At 41.2% G+C, this 21,868-nt stretch overlaps 1 protein-coding gene across 2 annotated transcripts in view; it reads left to right on the top strand.

Moving 5' to 3' along the window:
• Nucleotides 1-2,489: 2,489 nt before the first annotated feature.
• The window catches only part of pcyt2 (phosphate cytidylyltransferase 2, ethanolamine), a 33,029-nt gene continuing 13,650 nt past the window's right edge, over nt 2,490-21,868 (top strand). Inside the window, exons 1-6 of one of the 2 annotated variants that reach the window (XM_055653815.1) lie at nt 2,490-2,703; nt 12,360-12,448; nt 14,393-14,554; nt 14,769-14,835; nt 17,669-17,753; nt 18,926-18,970. In XM_055653815.1, the coding sequence (XP_055509790.1) occupies nt 2,618-2,703; nt 12,360-12,448; nt 14,393-14,554; nt 14,769-14,835; nt 17,669-17,753; nt 18,926-18,970 (534 nt within the window). In that variant the 5' untranslated portion in view covers nt 2,490-2,617. The remainder of the gene's footprint in view (nt 2,704-12,359; nt 12,449-14,392; nt 14,555-14,768; nt 14,836-17,668; nt 17,754-18,925; nt 18,971-21,868) is intronic. The other variant, XM_055653816.1, reaches the window with a different exon arrangement.

The following is a 21,868-nucleotide window of genomic DNA, read 5'->3' as shown; positions in this document are numbered from 1 at the left end:
GCTTTTACTGCTATCCAAATGCCCCATTATTACATCTTTAATAATTGACTCCAGCATCTTTCACACCACCAAAGTCAGGCTAACTGGTCTGTAATTCCCCATTTTCTCTCTCGCTCCTTTCTTGAAAAGTGGGATAGTATTAGCTATCCTCCAATCCACAGGAACTGATCGTAAATCTATTGATCGTTGGAAAATAATAGAAACATAGAAATTAGGTGCAGGAGTAGGCCATTCGTCCCTTCGAGCCTGCACCGCCATTCAATATGATCATGGCTGACCATCCAACTCAGTATCCCGTACCTGCCTTCTCTCCATACCCTCTGATCCCCTTAGCCACAAGGGCCACATCTAACTCCCTCTTAAATATAGCCAATGAACTGGCCTCGACTACCCTCTGCGGCAGAGAGTTCCAGAGATTCACCACTCTCTGTGTGAAAAAGGTTCTTCTCATCTCGGTTTTAAAAGATTTCCCCCTTATCCTTAAGCTGTGACCCCTTGTCCTGGACTTCCCCAACATCGGGAGCAATCTTCCTGCATCTAGTCTGTCCAACCCCTTAAGAATTTTGTAAGTTTCTATAAGATCCCCTCTCAATCTCCTAAATTCTAGAGAGTATAAACCAAGTGTATCCAGTCTTTCTTCATAAGACAGTCCTGACATCCCAGGAATCAGTCTGGTGAACCTTCTCTGCACTCCCTCTATGGCAATAATGTCCTTCCTCAGATTTGGAGACCAAAACTGTACCCAATACTCCAGGTGTGGTCTCACCAAGACCCTGTACAACTGCAGTAGAAACTCCCTGCTCCTATACTCCAATCCTTTCGCTATGAAAGCTAACATACCATTCGCTTTCTTCACTGCCTGCTGCACCTGCATGCCTACTTTCAATGACTGGTGTACCATGACACCCAGGTCTCGCTGCATCTCCCCTTTTCCTAGTCGGCCGCCATTTAGATAATAGTCTGCTTTCCTGTTTTTGCCACCAAAATGGATAACCTCACATTTATCCACATTATACTGCATCTGCCAAACATTTGCCCACTCACCCAGCCTATCCAAGTCACCTTGCAGTCTCCTAGCATCCTCCTCACAGCTAACACTGTCCCCCAGCTTAGTGTCATCCGCAAACTTGGAGATATTGCCTTCAATTCCCTCATCCAGATCATTAATATATATTGTAAATAGGTGGGGTCCCAGCACTGAGCCTTGCGGTACCCCACTAGTCACTGCCTGCCTAATGAAGAACTCAACCATATTATGGTCACTCTTGCCCAAGGGGGCAGTACAACAAGATTGCTAACTAGCCCTTCCTCATTACTCAATACCCAGTCTAAAATAGCCTGCTCTCTCGTTGGTTCCTCTACATGTTAATCATATGTATAAATATATATGTATGTGTATATATATGCATGTATATGTATATGTGTGTATATATGTATGTATATATATGTTTATATGTGTGTATGTATGCATATAAATGTATCCATATGTATGTGTGTATTTGTATGTGTGGATATGTATGTGTATATGTATGTATGTATGTGTATATATGTGTGTGTATATATATATATATATATATGTATGTGTATATATGTGTGGTGTAAATATATATATGCATATATTTATTACTATATAATTATATATATAATTGCCTTTATGGTTTATGTATATCATCTTACAAGACAAATAAATTAATAGCGATTATTTAAATCAAAGTAGCTTCTGATACATGAGAATAAACTATTATCTCTAACTTGCCTCTCACACACAGACACACATTCATATAAATATATTAAATATATATACGTTAAATTTAATTTTTTGCAGTGTGTGTTAAAGCAATACAATGCAAGGGAAACTACACAAAGGAGGGGTCTGTTCCCGCTACAAGATACTTGAGGATCTTTGCTTTGGATCAAAGATTATAGCGGAGCTCTATAATCTTTGCTTTGAATCACAGCGGGTGGAATACCGGAAGTCGAGTGTCGCTGTAACAAATGGCGGCCATGACGTTCCGTTGCGTACTACACGTCAGCCCATTGAATTTCGAAGGAGTGGTCTATCTTGTCCCTCTACGATCTTTGGCCGTCAGTGCTGGTGCCCAAAGCTGGTGCCCAAGGGTGGCTGTCGACTGAGGAAAATCCCCAGTCACGTATTCTAACCTCTGGTCGACTGGATAACCATCAGTCACGTATCCCACCCACCGCACCTATCCAAGGCCAAGCCCACTAAGCATTTTTCCCTCAGCAGATCGGGAAAATCCGCTGAGGTTTTCGCGGGCGGGAGGGGCAGCACTCGCCCTCCCGACCGTGCCGTCGCCCACCCTGCCAGCCTCTGGCCTTCACTTCCGGCGGCGGGAGGGGAGGGGAGTGGCCAGTGGGGGAGGGGAGGGAGGGAAGAGCGCCGATTGGCGGAGAGCGGGTGGCGTGAGTGGAGGGTGGGGGGGGGGCGGGGCTTGAGGCCAGTTCCGGGGGCGCGAGCGAGTGAGTGAGGGAGAGAGGGAGGGAGAAGGACGACGACCGACAGCGGAGCCCAGTCCAGTCCAGTCCAGTCCAGTCCAATCCAGTCCAGTCCAGTCCATTCCAGTCCAGTCGCCCCCCTTCCACAGCCCAAGGCAACATGTTCCGGAACGGCGTCTCCTCCTCGCACGAAAGCGTTTCCCCCGAGAAGAGGAAGCGGGTGGTGAGGGTCTGGTGCGATGGCTGGTGAGTGAGAGGCAGCCGCGTCGACCGTGTCCTTTCCTTATCCATGTCCCCTTGCGGTGGAGGCCCAGCACTGTGTGCGGCAAATACACCCCGAATACTTCACATGCTTGTCCCGATCTCCTCCTCCAAATACATGTCCCGATCTCCCCCTGCCAACACTTGCCTAAGTCAAATGCTTGCCCCCATCTCTCTCCTTTAAATACATCGCCCCCCCCCCCCTCCCTGAGCTCCCCTCTTTAAATGTTTTCCTCGTTCCCCCATTAAGTACTTGCCCCGATCTCCCCCATTAAATGCTTGGCACCATCTCTCCCTCTTTAAAATGTTCGCCCAGATCTCCCTCTTTAAATGTTTGCCCCAATTTCTCCTTTTAAATACACCCCCCGATCTCCCCTCTTTACATGTTTTTACCTCTCCCCCTTTAAGTACTTGCCCCGATAGCCTACTCCTCTAAATACTTGTCCCGAAATGCCCGGACCTCCTATCCTCGAAACCCTATCTTTCCCCTTTAAATACTTCCCCCCGATCTCCCCTTTTAAATGCTTGCCCCGTTTTTCCTCTTCAAATACTTGCCCCTATATTCCCCCTTAAAATACTTGCGCCGGGCTGCGCTCTTTAAATACTTGGTACCATCTCTACCTCTTTAAATGTTTGTCCTGATCTCCGCCCTTTAAACATAGAAACATAGACAGTAGGTGCAGGAGTAGGCCATTCGGTCCTTCGAGCCTGCACCGCCATTCACTATGATCATGGCTGATCATCCAACTCAGTATCCTGTACCTGCCTTCTCTCCATACCCCCTGATCCCTTTAGCCACAAGGGCCACATCTAACTCCCTCTTAAATATAGCCAACGAACTGGCCTCAACTACCTTCTGCAGCAGAGAATTCCAGAGATTCACCACTCTCTGTGTGAAAAATGTTTTCCTCATCTCGGTCCTAAAAGATTTCCCCCTTATCCTTAAACTGTGACCCCTTGTTCTGGACTTCCCCAACATCGGAAACAATCTTCCTGTATCTAGCCTGTCCAACCCCTTAAGTATTTTGTAAGTTTCTATAAGATCCCCCCTCAATCTTCTAAATTCTAGCGAGTACAAAACGAGTCTATCCAGTCTTTCTTCATATGAAAGTCCTGACATCCCAGGAATCAGTCTGGTAAACCTTCTCTGTAACTCCCTCAAGAATGTCTTTCCTAAGATTAGGACTCCAAAACTGTACGCAATACTTCAGGTGTGGTCTCACCAAGACCCTGTACAACTGCAGTAGAACCTCCCTGCTCCTATACTCAAATCCTTTTGCTATGAATGCTAACATACTATTCGCCTTCTTCACTGCCTGCTGCACCTGCATGCCTACTTTTAATGACTGGTGTACCATGACACCCAGGTCTCGTTGCATCTCCCCCTTTCCCTCCCTCCCTCGCCCCTTTAAATGTCTGTCTCGGATTCCACCTCTCATGCCTGTCTTTTAAAAGAGCAAAGTTGTCTCTCTTCCCACATCCTTCAAATGCTTGCCTGATTTTCCTCTCCTTTTCAAATGCTAATCCCTTTCTCGTTCTTAAAATGCTCACTCCTTACCCACTGGCCCTTTTGATGAATTTTACCTTTTTACACACATTTTTCATATTGACCATGTGGGGCAATTGGTGTAGAAAGCCTGCTTTCCACCAGTATAGTGACTTGTAAATAGGAGTCATGGTTTTAAGTTCATTAGGCTTACATGCGACACATATACTTGATCAGCCTACCCATTTAATTAAAGATTTGGTAGAAATATGATTGATTTCAATGTTTCTGTGTAAACTGAGGGAGTGAGTACTTTTCTGTATCACGTTTTGATGAATTGAAATAACTTGATGCTACTCTATTAGGAAAGAACTGCAGATGCTGGTTTAAATCGAAGATAGACACATAATGCAGGAGTAACTCAGCTGGGCAGGCAGCATCTCTGGAGAGAAGGAATAGGTGACGTTTTGGGTCGAGACCCTTCAGTCTCTCAGTAATACCAAAATCCCCTGCTGTCAAGTTCCCTGCTCTCGGACTATTCCAGTGATTGAACGGGAATAAACTGCGCTTGGGTTATGGTGACATTAGATTTTAGTTTACAAAAATAGTAATGTGTTTATTTAGCAGAGTTTACTGATTTGGAGAAGTCTTTACCTCTCCAAATCAGTAAACTCTCCTAAATAAACACATTACTCTTTTGTAGTATGTGTGTGTAATTGATTTAGTGAAGACCCTAGACTAAGATATATTCACTGGAAAATTGGGTGAAAGGCATTAAAAGACAAGGCATTTGTATGGAATGGCTCTCTTTACATGCTGACAAGCTTTTGCCACCTTTTCTCATTGAGATATTAATTTATTATTTAATTATAGCTTCTCCTGTTGTTGTCTTATTTGTATGAGGTAACAATCAGTGCTACTTGAGCATTAGTGCTGTCACTATGGAATACAGCTTGGTAACCAGAAGTAGTGACTCTGACGTACCGATATTTTGCCAAAAACAAATTGGGACATTCAAATTGACTCTCATGTCATTTCTACTGCCCCATCGGGGTTTAGGCTAATATATACAGTGCCCTCCATAATGTTTGGGACAAAGACCCATCATTTAGTTATTTGCCTCTGTACTCCACAATTAGAGATTTGTAACAAAAAAATCACATGTGGTTAAAGTGCACGTTGTCAGATTTTATGAAAGGCCATTTTTATACATTTTGGTTTCACCATGTAAAAATTACAGCTGTGTTTATAGTCTCAGCACCTAGATTTTCCTCCAGGCTTTCCATCACCTTTGGAAACTTCTATTGCTGTTTATCAACACGAGGACCAATGTTGTGCCAATGAAAGTCAAAAAGGCCATCATGAGACTGAGAAACAAGAATAAAACTGTTGTTAGAGACATCAGCCAAACCTTAGGCTTACCAAAATCAACTATTTGGAACATCATTAAGAAGAAAGAAAGTACTGGTGAGTTTACTAATTGCAAAGGGACTGGCAGGCCAAGGAATACCTCCACAGCTGATAACAGAATTCTCTCTATAATAAAGAAAAATCCCCAAACACCTGTCCAACAGATCAGAAACACACTTCAGGAGTCGGGTGTGGATTTGTCAATGACCACTATCTTCAGAAGACTTCATCAACAAAAATACAGAGGCTACACTGCAAGATGCAAACCACTGGTTAGCCGCAAAAATAGGATGGCCACATTACAGTTTGCCAAGAAGTACTTAAAAGAGCAACCACAGTTCTTGGAAAAGGGTCTTGTGGACAGATGAGACGAAGATTAACATATCAGAGTGACGGCAAGAGCAAAGTATGGAGGAGAGAAGGAACTGCCCAAGTTCCAAAACATACCACTTCGTCTGTGAAACATGGTGGTGGGGGTGTTTTGGCCTGAGCATGTATGGCTGCTGAAGATACTGGCTCACTTATCTTCATTGATGATACAACTGCTGATGGTAGTAGCATAATGAATTTTGAAATGTATAGACACATCCTATCTGCGTCAAAACCCATTGGCCGGTGGTTCATTCTACAGCAAGACAATGATCTCAAACATACTGCTAAAGCAACAAAGGAGTTCTTCAAAGCTAAAAAATTGTCAATTCTTGAGTGGTTATGTCAATCGCCCGATCTGAACCCAATTGAGTATGCCTTCTATATGCTGAAGAGAATACTGAAGGGGACTAGCCCCCAAAACAGGCATAAGCTAAAGATGGCTGCAATACATGCCTGGCAGAGCATCACCAGAGAAGACACCCAGCAATTGGTGATGTCCATGAATTGCAGATTTCAAGCAGTTATTGCATGGAAAGGATATGCAACAAAATACTAAACATAACTACTTTCATTTACATGACATTGCTGTGTCCCATTGGTTGTTACAAAACTATTACACTAGTTATTGATTTGATAAGCCACGTGACAGATTGGTCATAAAAGCATAAAGCTTGGAGATGTGCCCAATTCCAAATTAGTTCTGAGTCAGAAGCAATTATGCATGCTTGCTGGGTATATTAGTGGCTTGAGGGCAGTTTGTTGGTTCTAAAGATACCTTCTTTGTTGCATCACTAGATATAATAATTTGGACTTTGTCATGTGTTATGATGAACTTTTAATGTAATGCCAACATTGACAGTGCTTTGGGGGAGGGAGGGGGGGGGGGGGGGGGGGGGAACAGGATAGACAAGGGAATGCATACTTTAGGATAGTGAAGGATACAGTGAGTGCACTGGTGGAGAAGGATTTAGCGTGCATTTCTCTGAATGTTACAGGATCTCAAGGTGAGGTGAATTGATAAGGGCATGGAATACAAAAGCAAGTGGTGATGGGTCATTTTGTAATTTTTTTAATTGTTCATTACTGCAATATTTTTCAGAAATATATGATAACACCAGGAGGATCTTGCCAGGGTGGAAATGTTGAATTGTGGAAAAAGAATAGCTTGACTTTAGTTGATTCTCTTTGGAGTTGAAGAACTCTGAATAAGGGTCTCGACCTGAAACGTCACCCATTCCTTCTCTCCAGAGATGCTACCTGTCCCGCTGAGTTACTCCAGCTTTTTGTGTCTATCTTAGGTGAAGATGAAGACTGTTTAATTGTCATGTGTACCATATCACGGAACACTTAATTCTTACTGGCAAACAGAAGTAAGCTCTTATTCATCAGAATATCGCACATGTCAATCTTTTGCACCCTAACAACTATCTGTATATATGTATATGCCTATGTACATACACCAATATATCCTCATTTGTATATATCATCTTAATCAGCACTTTTCTACTTTGCACTCTGGTTAGATGCAAAACTGCATTTCGTTGTACCTGAACTTGTACGATGTGCAATGACAATAAAGTTGAATCTAATCTAATTTAATCTAGTGACACTGATGTGGGAATAGTTTGCCAAAAACAATAAGGGGCATTCAACTCTACTCTAATGCCATTCTTTCTGCCCCTTGTTTAAGTGAGATATAAACATAAGTATAATTTAGGAGCATAAAGTAGGCCACTAACCCACAAGCATACTCTGCCATAAGATCACGATTGTGTCCACTTTAAAAAACAAAACACAGAAGGCATAACAATTGTTGGACCAGCAATTGCTGGGTCTGAAATAAAAGAGATTGGTTGATTTACACAGCTGATCAGGCAGCAGGTATAGAGAGAGAAAAGTAGAGTCGTTGTGACAGGTTAATAACTTTACATTAAAGCTAGCTAGTTATGGCACTAACTAAAGTTGATGCTGAGCTCATTGTTAAATCCCACGAGCTACATTGTGCCTAGGCAGAAGATAAGGAATTTAAGGTACTGAAGAAGGGTCTCGACCTGAAACGTCACCCATTCCTTCTCTCCAGAGATGCTGCCTGTCCCGCTGAGTTACTCCTGCTTTTTGTGTCTATCTTCGGTTTATACCAGCATCTGCAGTTCCTTCTTACACGTAAGGTGTTGTCTAATGGGCGTGCATTGGGATTTGTTGGAACCGTGTGGTGGAGGCCAAAGATGTTTTTGGAGGAGAAGAGTGGGTTGAATAAAATGGCAAGCAGTCAGAAACATCACTTGTGTTTTGTGAAGTAGTCACACAGTCTCAATTTAGTATCTTCAATTCAGAGGAGACCATATTGCACACAGTATATTTAACTGGTAGAAATGCAAGTGAATTGCAGCGTACCATGCAAGGAATATTGGGGTTCTTAATGTCGGGGAGGGAAGTGACGAAGGGTAAGTGTTGTATCAGTCACAGTGATATTAGATGCTACTGCACTGATGAAACCTTTCAGTGAATTCTCTAATATTTCCTGTCATTATATTGGACGATGATTGAGAAAGGAGCATCAATTTGTTCCTCCTTCAGCTAAGACTTCTGATAGATTTATTATCTGCAAAATTTGTATTCGGCTACTGATATCTTTGAAATGAAACTTCTTGTTTCCAACTTAATCACCTGCCAATGTTAGATATTTGTGGCAATGTTTCCATCTTCCATCATGTGGAAATGGGCAAGCCTGTGTACAGATGGACACCTTGCACCTTTGTGATGAATTATCTTTATGCAAACAAATTAATTGCTCAATATAGTAACTCAGCGGGTCAGGCAACATCTCTGGAGAGAAGGAATGGGTGACGTTTCGGGTCAGACTGATGTCAGGGGAGGGGGCGGGACAGAATGTAGTCGGAGACAGTAAGACTAGTGGGAGAACTGGGAAGGGGGAGGGCGATGGAGAAAGAAAAATTGCTCAAAAGATAACTTCTGATAACATTTACCATGCCCATAAATATCATGTTTTAAACATCTATGTGTTACATTGCACAATTACTATTAATCGGCACAAGTGTGTAGGGAGGAACTGCAGATGATGGTTAAACCGAAAACAGACACAAAAAGCTGGAGTAAATCAGCGGTTCGGGCAGCATCTCTGGAGAAAAGTGCATTATGGCCAATTGAAGTATATTTTACAAAATTTCAATTTGCCATGAGAATTTTACTTGGAATAGGCAGTCCAATAGTTAAGGGCCTGTCCCACTTTCACGACCTCTGCTGAGTTTGCCCTTGACTCGTACTCGCAGCATGGTCGTGATGCTAGTCGTAGGTACTCGTGGCATCGAGTAGGTCGGGGCGTTTTTCTAGCCTGATGAAAAATGTCCACGAGTGAAAAAGGTCATGAAAGTGGGACAGGCCCTTTAGCAATTTTTGAAGATGTATGGAATGTAAAGCAATCATGTATCGAAAACATATTTACTCATGCTTTGTCTTCCAAATGTGTGAAGGAGGTCAATTCCTTCCTGATACACCTCAACTGTGCTTTTATAAATAAAGCTACTGAATAGAAATCAGTTTAAAAGGGTGGAAAGTATTTGATTTCTGTACCCAATATCTGAGCTGGCCTAATCAGGAAAGTACTCTCTTTTGATATTACTTTATTGCCTGGGCAAGGTCAGCTTAGTGAAATCCAGAAGTATTTTTATCACCCTTTCCATGTTTGTTGACCAGCATCTAAGTGAGTCAACATCTTCAAGACAGTAAAGATAACCAAGGCTACATTTTCACTTCAGCCATGTATTCGTCTTTTCTTTTTTGCTGAGTTCTCCATCTCTGAGAAATGAGTTCCTTTGAAATTGTGGTGAAGAAGGACAAAGTGTGGAGTATCTCAGTGGGTCAGGCAGCATCTCTGTAGGACATGGGTAGGTTCTAGCTGTTTATGAGCCATACTTAATTTTACAACCAGCAACGTTCCATGTTCAGCCCTGGTCTACAGTTTGTAACATTTCTATTGCCAATTAAAGCATTCGGTGCTGGAAGTATATGTTTGTGGATGCCTTGTTAAAAAAAGTATTTGGCTTAGTTAGAATTATCAAATAGTCTTTTGAGGCACTTACTAGCCCATTGAACCAGCTTCAGACTTATTCGCAGCATTAAATGGAGGAATTAAATTTGTTTCTGAGAAATATTGAGATAAATGCAAACAGTTCTTTCAAGGTTAGATTGTATTATTTGAATTTCATCATAAATGTTTATTATTATTTTGAGTGATCTGAATGATGAAGTCACAGGAAATGTTGTTGATGCATTGCAACATAATCACTGTAGTGTGGGGGTGATCCCTTGTGATGACTGTAGAGGAAACTAACCTCTGCACTCAGAGGGAATTCACGTCATAAATGCACATTAATTACTCACTTGCTTCGTGTCAGATCAAAGGTCTTTGTGTTGTAATGTTTTTCTGTACTCGTAAACAATTACATTTTCTGTTCTCCCTTGAAATCCGAGTTGGCATTTGTTTAAAAAAATGCAAGTGGCTGAATTTTTGGATAGATGTGCTTTGGTTTCCATGTAAACCAATCTGTTTTATAGGGAGGCTTTCTGACATATTTGCTTCGAACTAGATCCACCTTTACTCTCAATCAAAACCCTCCCTTCCTCTTCTCTTGCCTCCTACTTCCCATTTTCCTCCACCCTCCCTCCATCCTTTCTTTTGTTCCTCCTGCGTAATCTTTCTTCACTCACTGCTCTTCCTCCCCTTCCCTCCTGCCTTTTCCTTGCTTTCTCTTTTCTTGAGAAATAATCAGGTAGATTTGCTGTTTTGTAAATGTTTATCATTGGAGGCAGTGCAATAGCACATCAGTAACTCCTGCCATTATCAGATAATATCAGCACAGCGCACATGTTTATCTACAAAGTTCAACGCCATCCCAATAATACTTTGAACAGAACTTCCAACTTGGTGTCAAAAACTCTGTAAATATTTATTTTAAGCATGTGATCATATGTCCTTTTGTGTAATTAAATGGTATAACATCTTTGGATCGACAAAATTGGATCGATCCATGGAGATTTGGTAGATTGGGTTTGAATTAGGCAAAGAAGACATTCCAAAGCCTCCACATCTCTCCTGTACTGCAGCAATGAAGACATTGCTGCAGTACAGGAAAGATGCAGAAGCTTTGGAGCAGATGAAGAACTTCACCAGGATGTGCCGGGAGGTATTGCAGATGCTGGTTTAAACCAAAGACAAACACAAAAGGTTGGAATAACAGCATGTCAGGCAGCCTCTCTGGAGAAAAGGAATAGGTGATGCTTCTGGTCGAGAACTTTCTTCAGGCTCAAGAAAGGTCTTGACCCGAAATGTCACCTATTTGTTTTCTCCAGGGATGCTGCGTGACCTGCTGAGTTACTTCACCAGGATGTGGCTGGATTTGAGGTAGTTGCTATATGGAGAGGTTGGACAAACTTGGATGGTTTTCTGTGGAGCATTGAAGGCTTGCACAATTTTGCAGAATGCCTCCGTTCAGGGGCAACCTTGAACTAGCCGTCATCAGTTTACTTTTCCATTCCACTTCTATTGAGATTTCTCAGTGGTAAGTTTCCCACAATCTCTAACAATGCTGAGTGCAAGCTTGAGGAACAGCCTCTCGTCTTCTCTCTGGGCATGCTGCAACTCGCAGGATTTAATATTGAATTTGACAATTTTGGGTAACTGCCTGCTCAAATGAATAATGAGGCTAGAAGGTGATTATGCTGCTTTGTGTGTTATTAATAACAGAGTGTGGGAACCAAGCAAGTTAGGCAGTGCTAATGGAGAGAGCAAAACAGGTAGACGAGGTCAGTTCTGATGCAGATAGAAACAAAGCTAATAGGTTGCAGGGGGGAATGCACACCAGCCTGGAACGCACTACATGGAGTGGTGATGGAGGTAGATGTGATAGTGGGATTTAAGAGATTTTTAGATGGATATGCAAGGAATGGACTAATATGGATCATGTGCAGGCACATAAGATTAATTCATCTTGACATCATGTTTGGCACAAACATTGTGGGCCAAAGGACCTGTTCCTGTACTGTTCTCTGTCCTATTTGAGAAGGAAATACCAGTTTAGCAATTCTTGCTGCTAATCATTGTGGTAGTACTAACGATGAAAAATCAATTATTGATTCAACAATGTCTCTTATTTTATTTTTTGAAAAATTGAAACAGTAGCAACATCAGTGGGAGCTTTGTAACTAACAAATTGTAAGTGAATGAGGATTATGTGATTTTAAAGTTTTGAGCTTTCTGTGAGCCATTTTAATAAAACCACCGTTATGATAAACCACTGTACCACCTTTCATTAATGTGGAGAGTTTTATATTTATATATTTATCTGTATTTCAGCTATGATATGGTGCATTATGGACACTCCAACCAGCTGAGGCAAGCTCGTTCTATGGGTGACTATCTTATTGTAGGAGTACATACAGATGGTAAGTTGTAAAACAAATCACTCCTCATGTATTACATATCATTACTCGGTCTCAATAATTTGAACATAGATACATAGACAATAGGTGCAGTAGTAGGCCATTCGGCCCTTTGGGCCAGCACCGCCATTCAATGTGATATTGGCTGATCATCCACAATCAGTACCCTGTTCCTGCCTTCGCCCCATACCCCTTGATTCCACTAGCCCTAAGAGCTCTGTTGAACTCTCTTTTGAATGCATCCAGTGAATCGTCCCCCATTGCCTTCTGAGGCAGAGAATTCCACAAATTCACAACTCTCTGGGTGAAAACGTTTTCCTCATCCCAGTTGTAAATGGCCTACCCCTTATTCTTAAACTGTGGCCCCTGGTTCTGGACTCCCCCAACATCGAGTACATGTTTCCTGCATCTAGTGTGTCCAATCCCTTAATACTTTTATATGTTTCTATAAGATTCCCTCTCATCCTTCCAAATTCCAGTGAATACAAGCCCAGTCGCTCCACTCTTTCATCATATGGCAGTCCTGCCATCCCAGGAATTAAACTTGTGAACCTACACTGCATTCTCTCAATAGCAAGAATGCCCTTCCTCAAATTAGGAGACCAAAACTGCACACAATACTCCAGGTGTGGTCTCATTGGACCTTTTCGTTCCTATGCTCAACTCCTCTCTTTATGAAGGCCAACATGCCATTAGCTTTCTTCACTGCCTGCTGTACCTGTATGCTTACTTTCAGTGACTGATGCACTAGGACATCCAGGTCTTATTGTACTTCCCCTTTTCCTAACCTCACGCCATTCAGACAATAACCTGCCTTCCAGTTCTTGCCTCCAAAGTGGATAACTTCACATTTATTCACATTATACTGCATCTGCCCACTCACCCAACCTGTCTAAGTCACTGCATCCTCATAGCATCCTCTTCAAAGTTCACACTGCCACCCAGCTTTGCGTCATTTGCTAATGTTACTTTTAATTCCTTCATCTAAATCATTTAAGTATATCCAAACAGTATTGAACTCTCTCAATACATTTCCTAGCAATGCAAAAGACGTGAAAACGTACTTATAAACTCATGTTTGTAAATAAAGCACCTCTCAGTACCTCTGATTACACCCCAGCGGTATGAACATTGACCTCTAATTTCAGGTAGTCCCTGCCTTCTCCTCCCCTTCCCAGCTCTCCCTCAGCCCACTATCTCCGCCTCTTCCTTTCTTCTTCCCGCCACCCACACCCTCACATCAGACTAGAGAAGGATCTCGATCCAAAACATTGCCTATTTCCTTCGCTCCATAGATGCTGCCTCACCCGCTGAGTTTCTCCAGCATTTCTATCTACCTCTGATAATCAGTTATCAGTTTAGTTTATTGTCACATGTACCGTGAAAAGCTTTTGTTGCATGCTATCCAGTCAGCAGAAAGACTGATTACAATCAAGCCATTTACAGTGTGTTGATAGGAGAATAATATTTAGTGCAAGGTAAAGCCAGCAAAGTCCGATCACCTATAATCTGAGCTAACTGTGCCCTCGAGACATTTCTCTTTATGATTAAAGCATAGAATCATGTGCATGTTCCACAGGTACATGAGTGAGAACCTAAACTGGAGAGACTGTTTGGTTCTGCATTCGCTGAGAGTCTGTTTTGTACGGCACCTTTCACAAGTTCTCAACATCCCAGTGTATTATAGACACATAGCCACTTCTTGATGTATAATCACTGTCACATGTCAGCTGTACACAGAAAAAACAATGAAATTGTGACCAGAGAAATAGTCTGAAATAGTAATCAACCATAATGTCATAATATATTAAATGGTTATTTGGTAATAGCTAGAATTTGAAAATATATGTTGCCAAGATGTAATTCATTTTCTTTTCACCCCCATTTTAACATACAAAAGGAAGGTTAAGAAAACGAATAATTGAATCCTCTGTGGTCTGTTTTCAGAGGAAGTGTCCAAGCACAAAGGCCCACCTGTATTTACACAAGAGGAACGTTACAAGATGGTCCGTGCAATCAAGTGGGTTGATGAGGTCATCGAGGGTGCACCATACGTAACAACACTTGAAACACTGGATAAATACAACTGTGATTTCTGTGTCCATGGAGGTATGTTGTATCAAATTATTTGAAACAGAAATGGTACGACTTCTCTGATGCTTAAGGTGGTATAATGATGATCAACTATTTAATTTATCTGGAAGCTTGTTGCATTTTCTACTGAACTTCAGTGGGAACCATTAATTTCAGGCCAGGTTCCTTGGGTATTTTCTTCTGTTGCTTTCTTATCTATAGTCCAGTGACAATTGTGTTTTCTTTGTAGATGATATAACCTTGACTGCTGATGGAAAGGATACATATGACGAAGTAAAGAAGGCAGGCAGATACAGGTAGCAGCACTAAGTACAAAGTTCCACTGTTTTCCTATTTTGTTAGAAATAGATTGTTGTTCCTATATTTTTGCTTGTCCTAAATCCTGGAATTCTCGATGTAGCAACATTGTGCGAAGACTCTTATCCGAAAGTCAACAGAGAATCAAAAATATTGTTTTTTGTTACTTTCTCAAGGGTTGGACAATAGGTGATGACTTCACCAGTAATGTTACATAAATAATGTGGGCGTATCTTGTGAGGAATTGGCAAAGTGAGCTGTAACATCTATGTACATTCATGAATATATTCATGAGTATGTGTATGTATATGACATAAAAAATGACTTTAAAAAAAAAAGCTCAACTGAAATTAATATAATAAAAACATGCATTATTTACTCACCAAGTGAAGTACACGTTTCTCAAGGGATTTGGCTGAGTGAACTTATCCTCTTGTGGGAGATTGCAGAATTAGGGGCTACTGTCTCAAAATGTTTACACACCCATTTTAACACAAAGATGTTTAAGAAAGAACAGATGCTGGAAAAATCGACGGTAGACAAAAATGCTGGTGGAACTCAGTGGGTGAGGCAGCATCTATATAGAGAAGAAATAGGCGACGTTTCGCGTTGAGACTCTTCTTCAGAAAGGTCGCCTATTTCTTCTCCCCATAGATGCTGCCTCACCCGCTGAGTTCCTCCAGCATTTTTGTCTAACACAAAGATATGGTGACTTTGTTAGTCTTTATATAACACATTTATGGGATGTGAGAGGAACTAGAGCAGCCAGAGGAAGCCAGCATGCAGTGTCACAGGGAGAACATGCAAACTTCACACACACAGCATTGGAGGTTGTCATTGACTGTGAGACATTTACACTAACTGCAAAACCATTGTGTTGCCAGTGTAATATATTCTGTTTCGTGCAGAGATTGGGTTGGTGAAACTTCAATCTATTGGAGTATAGAAGCATGAGAAGCATGATATCTCACAGAAACCTAAACATTGCTAGCTGGGCTTGACAGACCAGATATAGGTACTGATGTAGTTCAGGGCTATCTTGATATTTTGTGTTTTCCAAGGCTCCTGAATAGTGGGTTTGTCACTGACACCATGCTCCATAGAATGCATCAATCTTAAAGTCTTAAAGGGAAAATTGCTAACTGGGTGTTGTCACCCATGTCCTCAGTTGTCATCTCTCGTCCAGATACATTGTCATCAATGAGCAAATTTTTATCGTCCAGATTATTCCTCATGTATTGAAGGAGGTCAGTGAAGGAGGAGAGAGATGCCATGATATCCTCTTTGAAGAGCAGGACCTATCATGCAAGCATTATTCATGGACAGCCATAACATTGGAATTAGACCTTTGAGTATCCCTTTGAGTATCCTGTCAAAGTAATCCAGACTAAGAATTTTAATTTGGCACTCAATATTGGTATTGTCCCCAATGTAGTTTTTGGCTATATTGAAGTCTGGTGCAGTTTCCTCACCCCTCAAATTCACTATGCACAAGGGTATTTTCTTCCAAAGCAGACCAATTTTATCTACCTTAAAACATTTGTTCAGGATAATAGCCAGCTTTTTCAAAGATTTGTTTCAGCTCCTTAGGGTTTTCTTGTAGGCCTCCCTTACAAGACAAATATTATGCACATTTGCATGCTTCTTGAAACATTCAAACCAGTATTGAATGTTTTGGCACTTTCAGAAGTTTCAAAATTACGCACTCCCCCTGCTACTTGTACTTTCAAGTCTTGCCATTAACAGTGTAGCTTTTTCAAGGATCATTCACAAACCCAGACACATTTAGCTTCTGATTACACACCTAACCTATTTTCCATTCTCTCCATTTTCACATCTCTGCCTGACATTACACGTGATGCTCTTCTATAGTTCACGTTTTTGCTACACCTAATTGAGGTGTACTTTCAATAGTTAATTTTGTCAAGAGTACTGGTTTGTTTCAGTATGTATTTATATGAATGTGCAAACAGCAATCTATTTTAGCTTCGTTATCAGTCTACTAGATACTAACTGCATTTCGTTGTCTCTGTACTGTACATTGCACAATGACAATTAAAGTTGAACTGAATCTGAGAAATTTTGGTATAGACAGCATTCCAAGAATTTAAGTTGCCGCAAATTGGTCATATAACAATTACCCCTCTCGATCCCCTAACTTAAGAAAATTGTTAAAGTGTAAACTGCATTGTATATCAAGGACATTTACCCCAAAGAATCATTTGTACTACAACAACAAAATAATAAATCCTTTGTAAATTAAGGGATGCCACTGTATCGTATCCTTAATGTACTTATATGCCCCCAAGGTAGTTCACAGAAACATTATCAAACACAATTGGACATTGATCAAAAGAAGATATTAGGACATACAATCAAAAGTTAGCCAACTTTTAAGAGCACAGAGAGGTGAAGAGGTTTCAGAAAAGAATTCCAAAGAGAGACAAAGTAACTGCAGGCACAGCAGCCAAAGGTAGCGGGATATAAATCAGCAAGCCATTATTCTTGTTTGTTGTATGTCACAGAAATGGGGAGGAATTTGGGAGCAAGACTGGAGATTTAAAAAATGAAGGTGTTGATTCGGATGGATGGTCAATCAACGGGCACTGGGGTTGTCTTTGAACGGAACTAGGTGCAAGTTAAACATGAGGAGCAGAGTTATTGATGAGCCCAAATCTCCAGACAGAGCAAGCTGGAAGGGTGTTGGAGTGGTCACGGGTAAGCGAGCACATAAATAAGGATTTCAATTGCAAATAAGCTGAGGGAAAGGTTCAGTTTGTATGGGTTAATTGAATGACAATGTACATTCTAGTTTCTTTTCAAATCTTTCAGAGAATGTAAACGCACACAAGGGGTTTCTACTACTGACCTGGTTGGTCGAATGCTGCTCCTGACTAAAGCTCATCATAGCAACATTGTGAGTAAACAACATCATTTATTTGTTTATATACAAGGATCTGCGAATGCTGGTTCATACCATGGATGGACATCAAATGCAGGAGTAACTCATCGGGTCAGTCAGCGTCTCCAGAGAATATCCCAAAAACAAAACGTCACCTATCTATTTTCTCCAGAGATGCTACCTGACCCACCGAGTTACTCCAGCAATTGTTTCTATCTTTAATTAATTTTTTAAAATCTTATAATGGAGGAAATCTGAATCCATCTGTAGTAAAGGGCCTGTCCCACTTATGCGATTTTTTTCGGCGACTGCCGGCACCCGTCATAGTCGCAGCAGGTCGCCGAAAATATTCAAAATGTTGAAAAGTTTCTAAATATTATTGTAATTGGGATCATTTTAAAAATTATCTTTTAACTGTTAAGTATTTGTGACGTCACTCAAATGTTTGTGTGTTTGAGATAATTTATTAAATACATTTAACTGTTTTGACAAAGTTTCAGTAATTTCCATTTTATTGTTGTCATAGGGATCATTTTAAAAAGAAATTATCTTTTAACTGTTAAGCCATTCGGCCCTTTGTTCGAGCCTCACTCAAATGATATGATCATGGCTGATCATCCAACTCAGTATCCCGTTTGAGATACCCCCTGATCCCCTTAGCCACAAGGGCCACATTAACTCCCTCTTAAATATAGCCAATGAAACAACTACCCTCTGGCCGGAGCTCCAGAGATTCAACCTTTGCGTGAAAAAAATTTCCATTCGGTTTAAAAGATTTCCCCTGTCATCCTTAAGCGTGACCCCTTGTTCCTGTCATCGGTGGTTCAGTCCAAATGATTTTTTACTAAATCTTTTAAAATCCTGCCCTCTTAAAAAAGGGCCATGCATAAGCCTGCTTATTCATTTCATGATGAATTTTTTGGTATTCAGAAGATTGAACTTAATTTGAAACTAAAATCACAGACACATTCTACTGTCAATTTTTAAAAGTTAATGCTGCTTTCAGGTTGGGCAGCATCTGTAGAGAGAGAGAGAGAGAAAGGGTTAATGCTTTGAGCTCTCCACAGGAAGGGATAGAAATTTAAAAAAAAAAATTTAATTGGATGAAAGTATTATAAACTATATTTAATACTATGAAATAATACCTTTTAAAAGAAATAACTATTTTCTCTTGACTTTCTCCGCAGGAAAAAAATTCAGATTACCAGGAGCACACGGACAACTTTGGCAAGGTATCACTTACATTTTTGTTTCTTATTCCCAGCAGGTACTTTGTTTTTCATAAATGTTGTGATTTTATTAAACCTTTTAAAATTCCCAATGCCATGAAAATATCGAAACTCAAATAAAACAAAATAATGCAAAGATAAAATATGAACAAGGACAGTCAGACTAGTCGGAGAACTGGGAAGGGGGGAGGGACGGAGAGAGAGAGGGAAAGCAAGCGTTACTTGAAGTTAGAGAAGTCAATATTCATACCGCTGGGGTGTAAGCTGCCCAAGCCAAATATGAGGTGCTGTTCCTCCAATTTGCACTGGGCCTCACTCTGACACCGAAGGAGGCCCAGGACAGAAAACTCAGCGTGGGAGTTAAAGTGTTTAACAATCGGGAGATCAGGTAGGTTTAGGTGGACTGAGAGGAGGTGTTCAGCGAAACGATCGCCGAGCCTGCGCTTGGTCTGGCTAACAATGATCTATTATACATTTTCCTTGATCTCCGTGCCCTTTGTCTCAGTTTCACACCTTACACTTCCTTATCTCTATCTCCCTCTCCCCTGACTCAGTATGGAAAAAGTGTCACGATCCAAAACGTCGCCCATTCCTTCTATCCAGATATGCTGAGTTACTCCAGCATTTTGTGTCTGGTTTAAAGCAGCAACTGCAGTCCCTTTCTACACAATGTTTTACAATGCCCTGGTCGTGTTATTATCAGCCATAATATCCAACCAGTTTAAGTGTCTTTTAAATATGTGTTAGTGAATTAAAGGTAAATAAAAATGAGTGCTACTGCATTTTAAGGAAGCTTCTTTGTTCTGCAATGGAAAATAGCAATTCGGAGATAAACAAAGGGGGAAAAAATGAAGATAAAGTAAGCACTGGAAGGCTCAGAAAACCATTGGCATGCTGCAGAAAACTTGCTTGCCAGTTGCAGTCGGTGTAAATTTTTTATCAGATCAAAGTACTCCTTCATGTCTCTGAAGTTATCAGCTGGCCAAATATGATTAAAGACATAATAAACATTGCAATTGAATCAAGTGTACAAATTACTAGGATTACTGACAATCAAAATATTGGCATTAAATATTAAAGTTATACATTTCCTTTATCCACCAATTTGCCGTAGTGTATATCCATAAGTATGTTGAAACTTATTTCCTGTTTTTTATGTCATGCAATTCATTTACTAAAGCAAAGTCTGGAATGCTGCGTAGGAGGTTGACTGGACTTTGTTTCATCAGATGGCTTGTAATAAACAAAGTGCTGGACATACTCAGCGGGCCAGACAGCATCTGTGGACGGGAATAGGCATACGTCGTTTTGGTTCGAGACCCTTCAACAAAACTGAATTCGAGGCTCCCCGCCCCTCCTGTCTTGAAGCGTTCCAACCCGAAACGTTTTCCTCCACAGATGCTTTATGGACTGCTGAGTTCCTCCAACAGTTTGTGCTTTGCTCATGATTACAGCATCTGCAGTCTCTTGTGTCTCCCAAGTAATTTTTCAAAATATTGCATTCCCATTAAAATCTTAAATATAGAAGAGGTTAAGCCAAACATATTTTTGGACCATATGATTATCATTAGGTATTTCCTACTCAGACCATCATCCTGTCTGGTGTATCAGGAGTTACACACAAATGTTGGCTCTGCAATTAGCATCACATTGCATGTTATTGTGGCCAATGTTCTCATGACACAAGTTGCATTGCAGACTATTACGAGCGGTCTCTCAGAAATGAGGATGACTAACTTCCACTGGAGGTTCTGAGATGGCTGATGAGGTCAGTGTGGAACTTGCAAACTTCCATTGGTGGGGAAGGTTGTGCATGTGGGTGGGTGAATGTAAAGGGCCTGTCCCACTTACGCATTTTTTTTCGGCGACTTGCCGGCACCCGTCATAGTCGCAGTAGGTCTCTGAAAATTTTCAACGTGTTGAAAATCCAGCGGCAACCAGAACAAGGTACGACTCTTTGGGCGACTACTCACGACTAATACAGGCTTCATCCCGCTACATGTCGCCAGGGTGCCGCCTGTATGGTCGTGAGTAGTCTCTCAGTCACCCAAGGAGTCGTTGCGTCTTTCTGGTCTCCGCTGAATTTTCAACATGTTGAAAATTTTCGCCGACCCATGACGGGTGCCGGCAGTCGCCGAAAAAGTTGATTAATTGAGACAGACCCATAAGGGTAGCTTGGTGAATAATGTGTTTCTTGTGTATGCACTTGAGAAAAGGACTTGAGGTTTTCAATTCCATCTCAATGCTCATTTCCATTTCATTTTGAACCAGGAGTCTTTCACAACATCATTGTATCGTTTCATTTCTCCATTAAGATAACTCTTACCTGTGGTCCATCTCTCAGAAGCATGTAGGAGGGAAGGGGTTGCTGCAGCGTTGGGTTGAGATCTTGATTTTTAAACACTGTTTTCCTCAGGTAGTCAAAGGCTGTGCTGGCGCACTCAAGGCAATAATGAATTTTACCATTGAGTTTTGCTTTCGCCAAGAGGTGGGTCCCAAGCGAAAAGATGTTGCACCCAGAAAAAAAGACACAAAGCACTGGAGTAACTCAGCGGTCAGGCAGCATCTCTGGAGAACATAGATGGGTGATGTTTCAGGTCGGGACCCTTCTACAGTCAAGATTTCACAAAGGGAAAACTAAGCACAGCATGTCTGAAGAAGGATGCCAACCCTAAATGTCGTCCATCCTCCAGGGATGCTGCCTGACCCGCTGAGTTACTCCAGCATTTTATGTCTTTTTTTGGTAAATCATCATCTGCAGTTCCTTGTTTCCAGACATTACACCCAATCTACTTTTGCCGAGCCCTGTCTTATGATATTGAAATCGGCCTTCTCCCAGTTTGGAGCAAATTTTCTGGGTCATTCTTATCCTTGTCTTTAATCATGGCGTACCGCAAGTGT

This window comes from Leucoraja erinacea, chromosome 23 (assembly GCF_028641065.1).
Source record: "Leucoraja erinacea ecotype New England chromosome 23, Leri_hhj_1, whole genome shotgun sequence".
Taxonomy (NCBI): domain Eukaryota; kingdom Metazoa; phylum Chordata; class Chondrichthyes; order Rajiformes; family Rajidae; genus Leucoraja; species Leucoraja erinaceus.
Note: the sequence above shows the minus strand (reverse complement) of the source record. Positions and strands in the feature narration are given on the sequence as shown.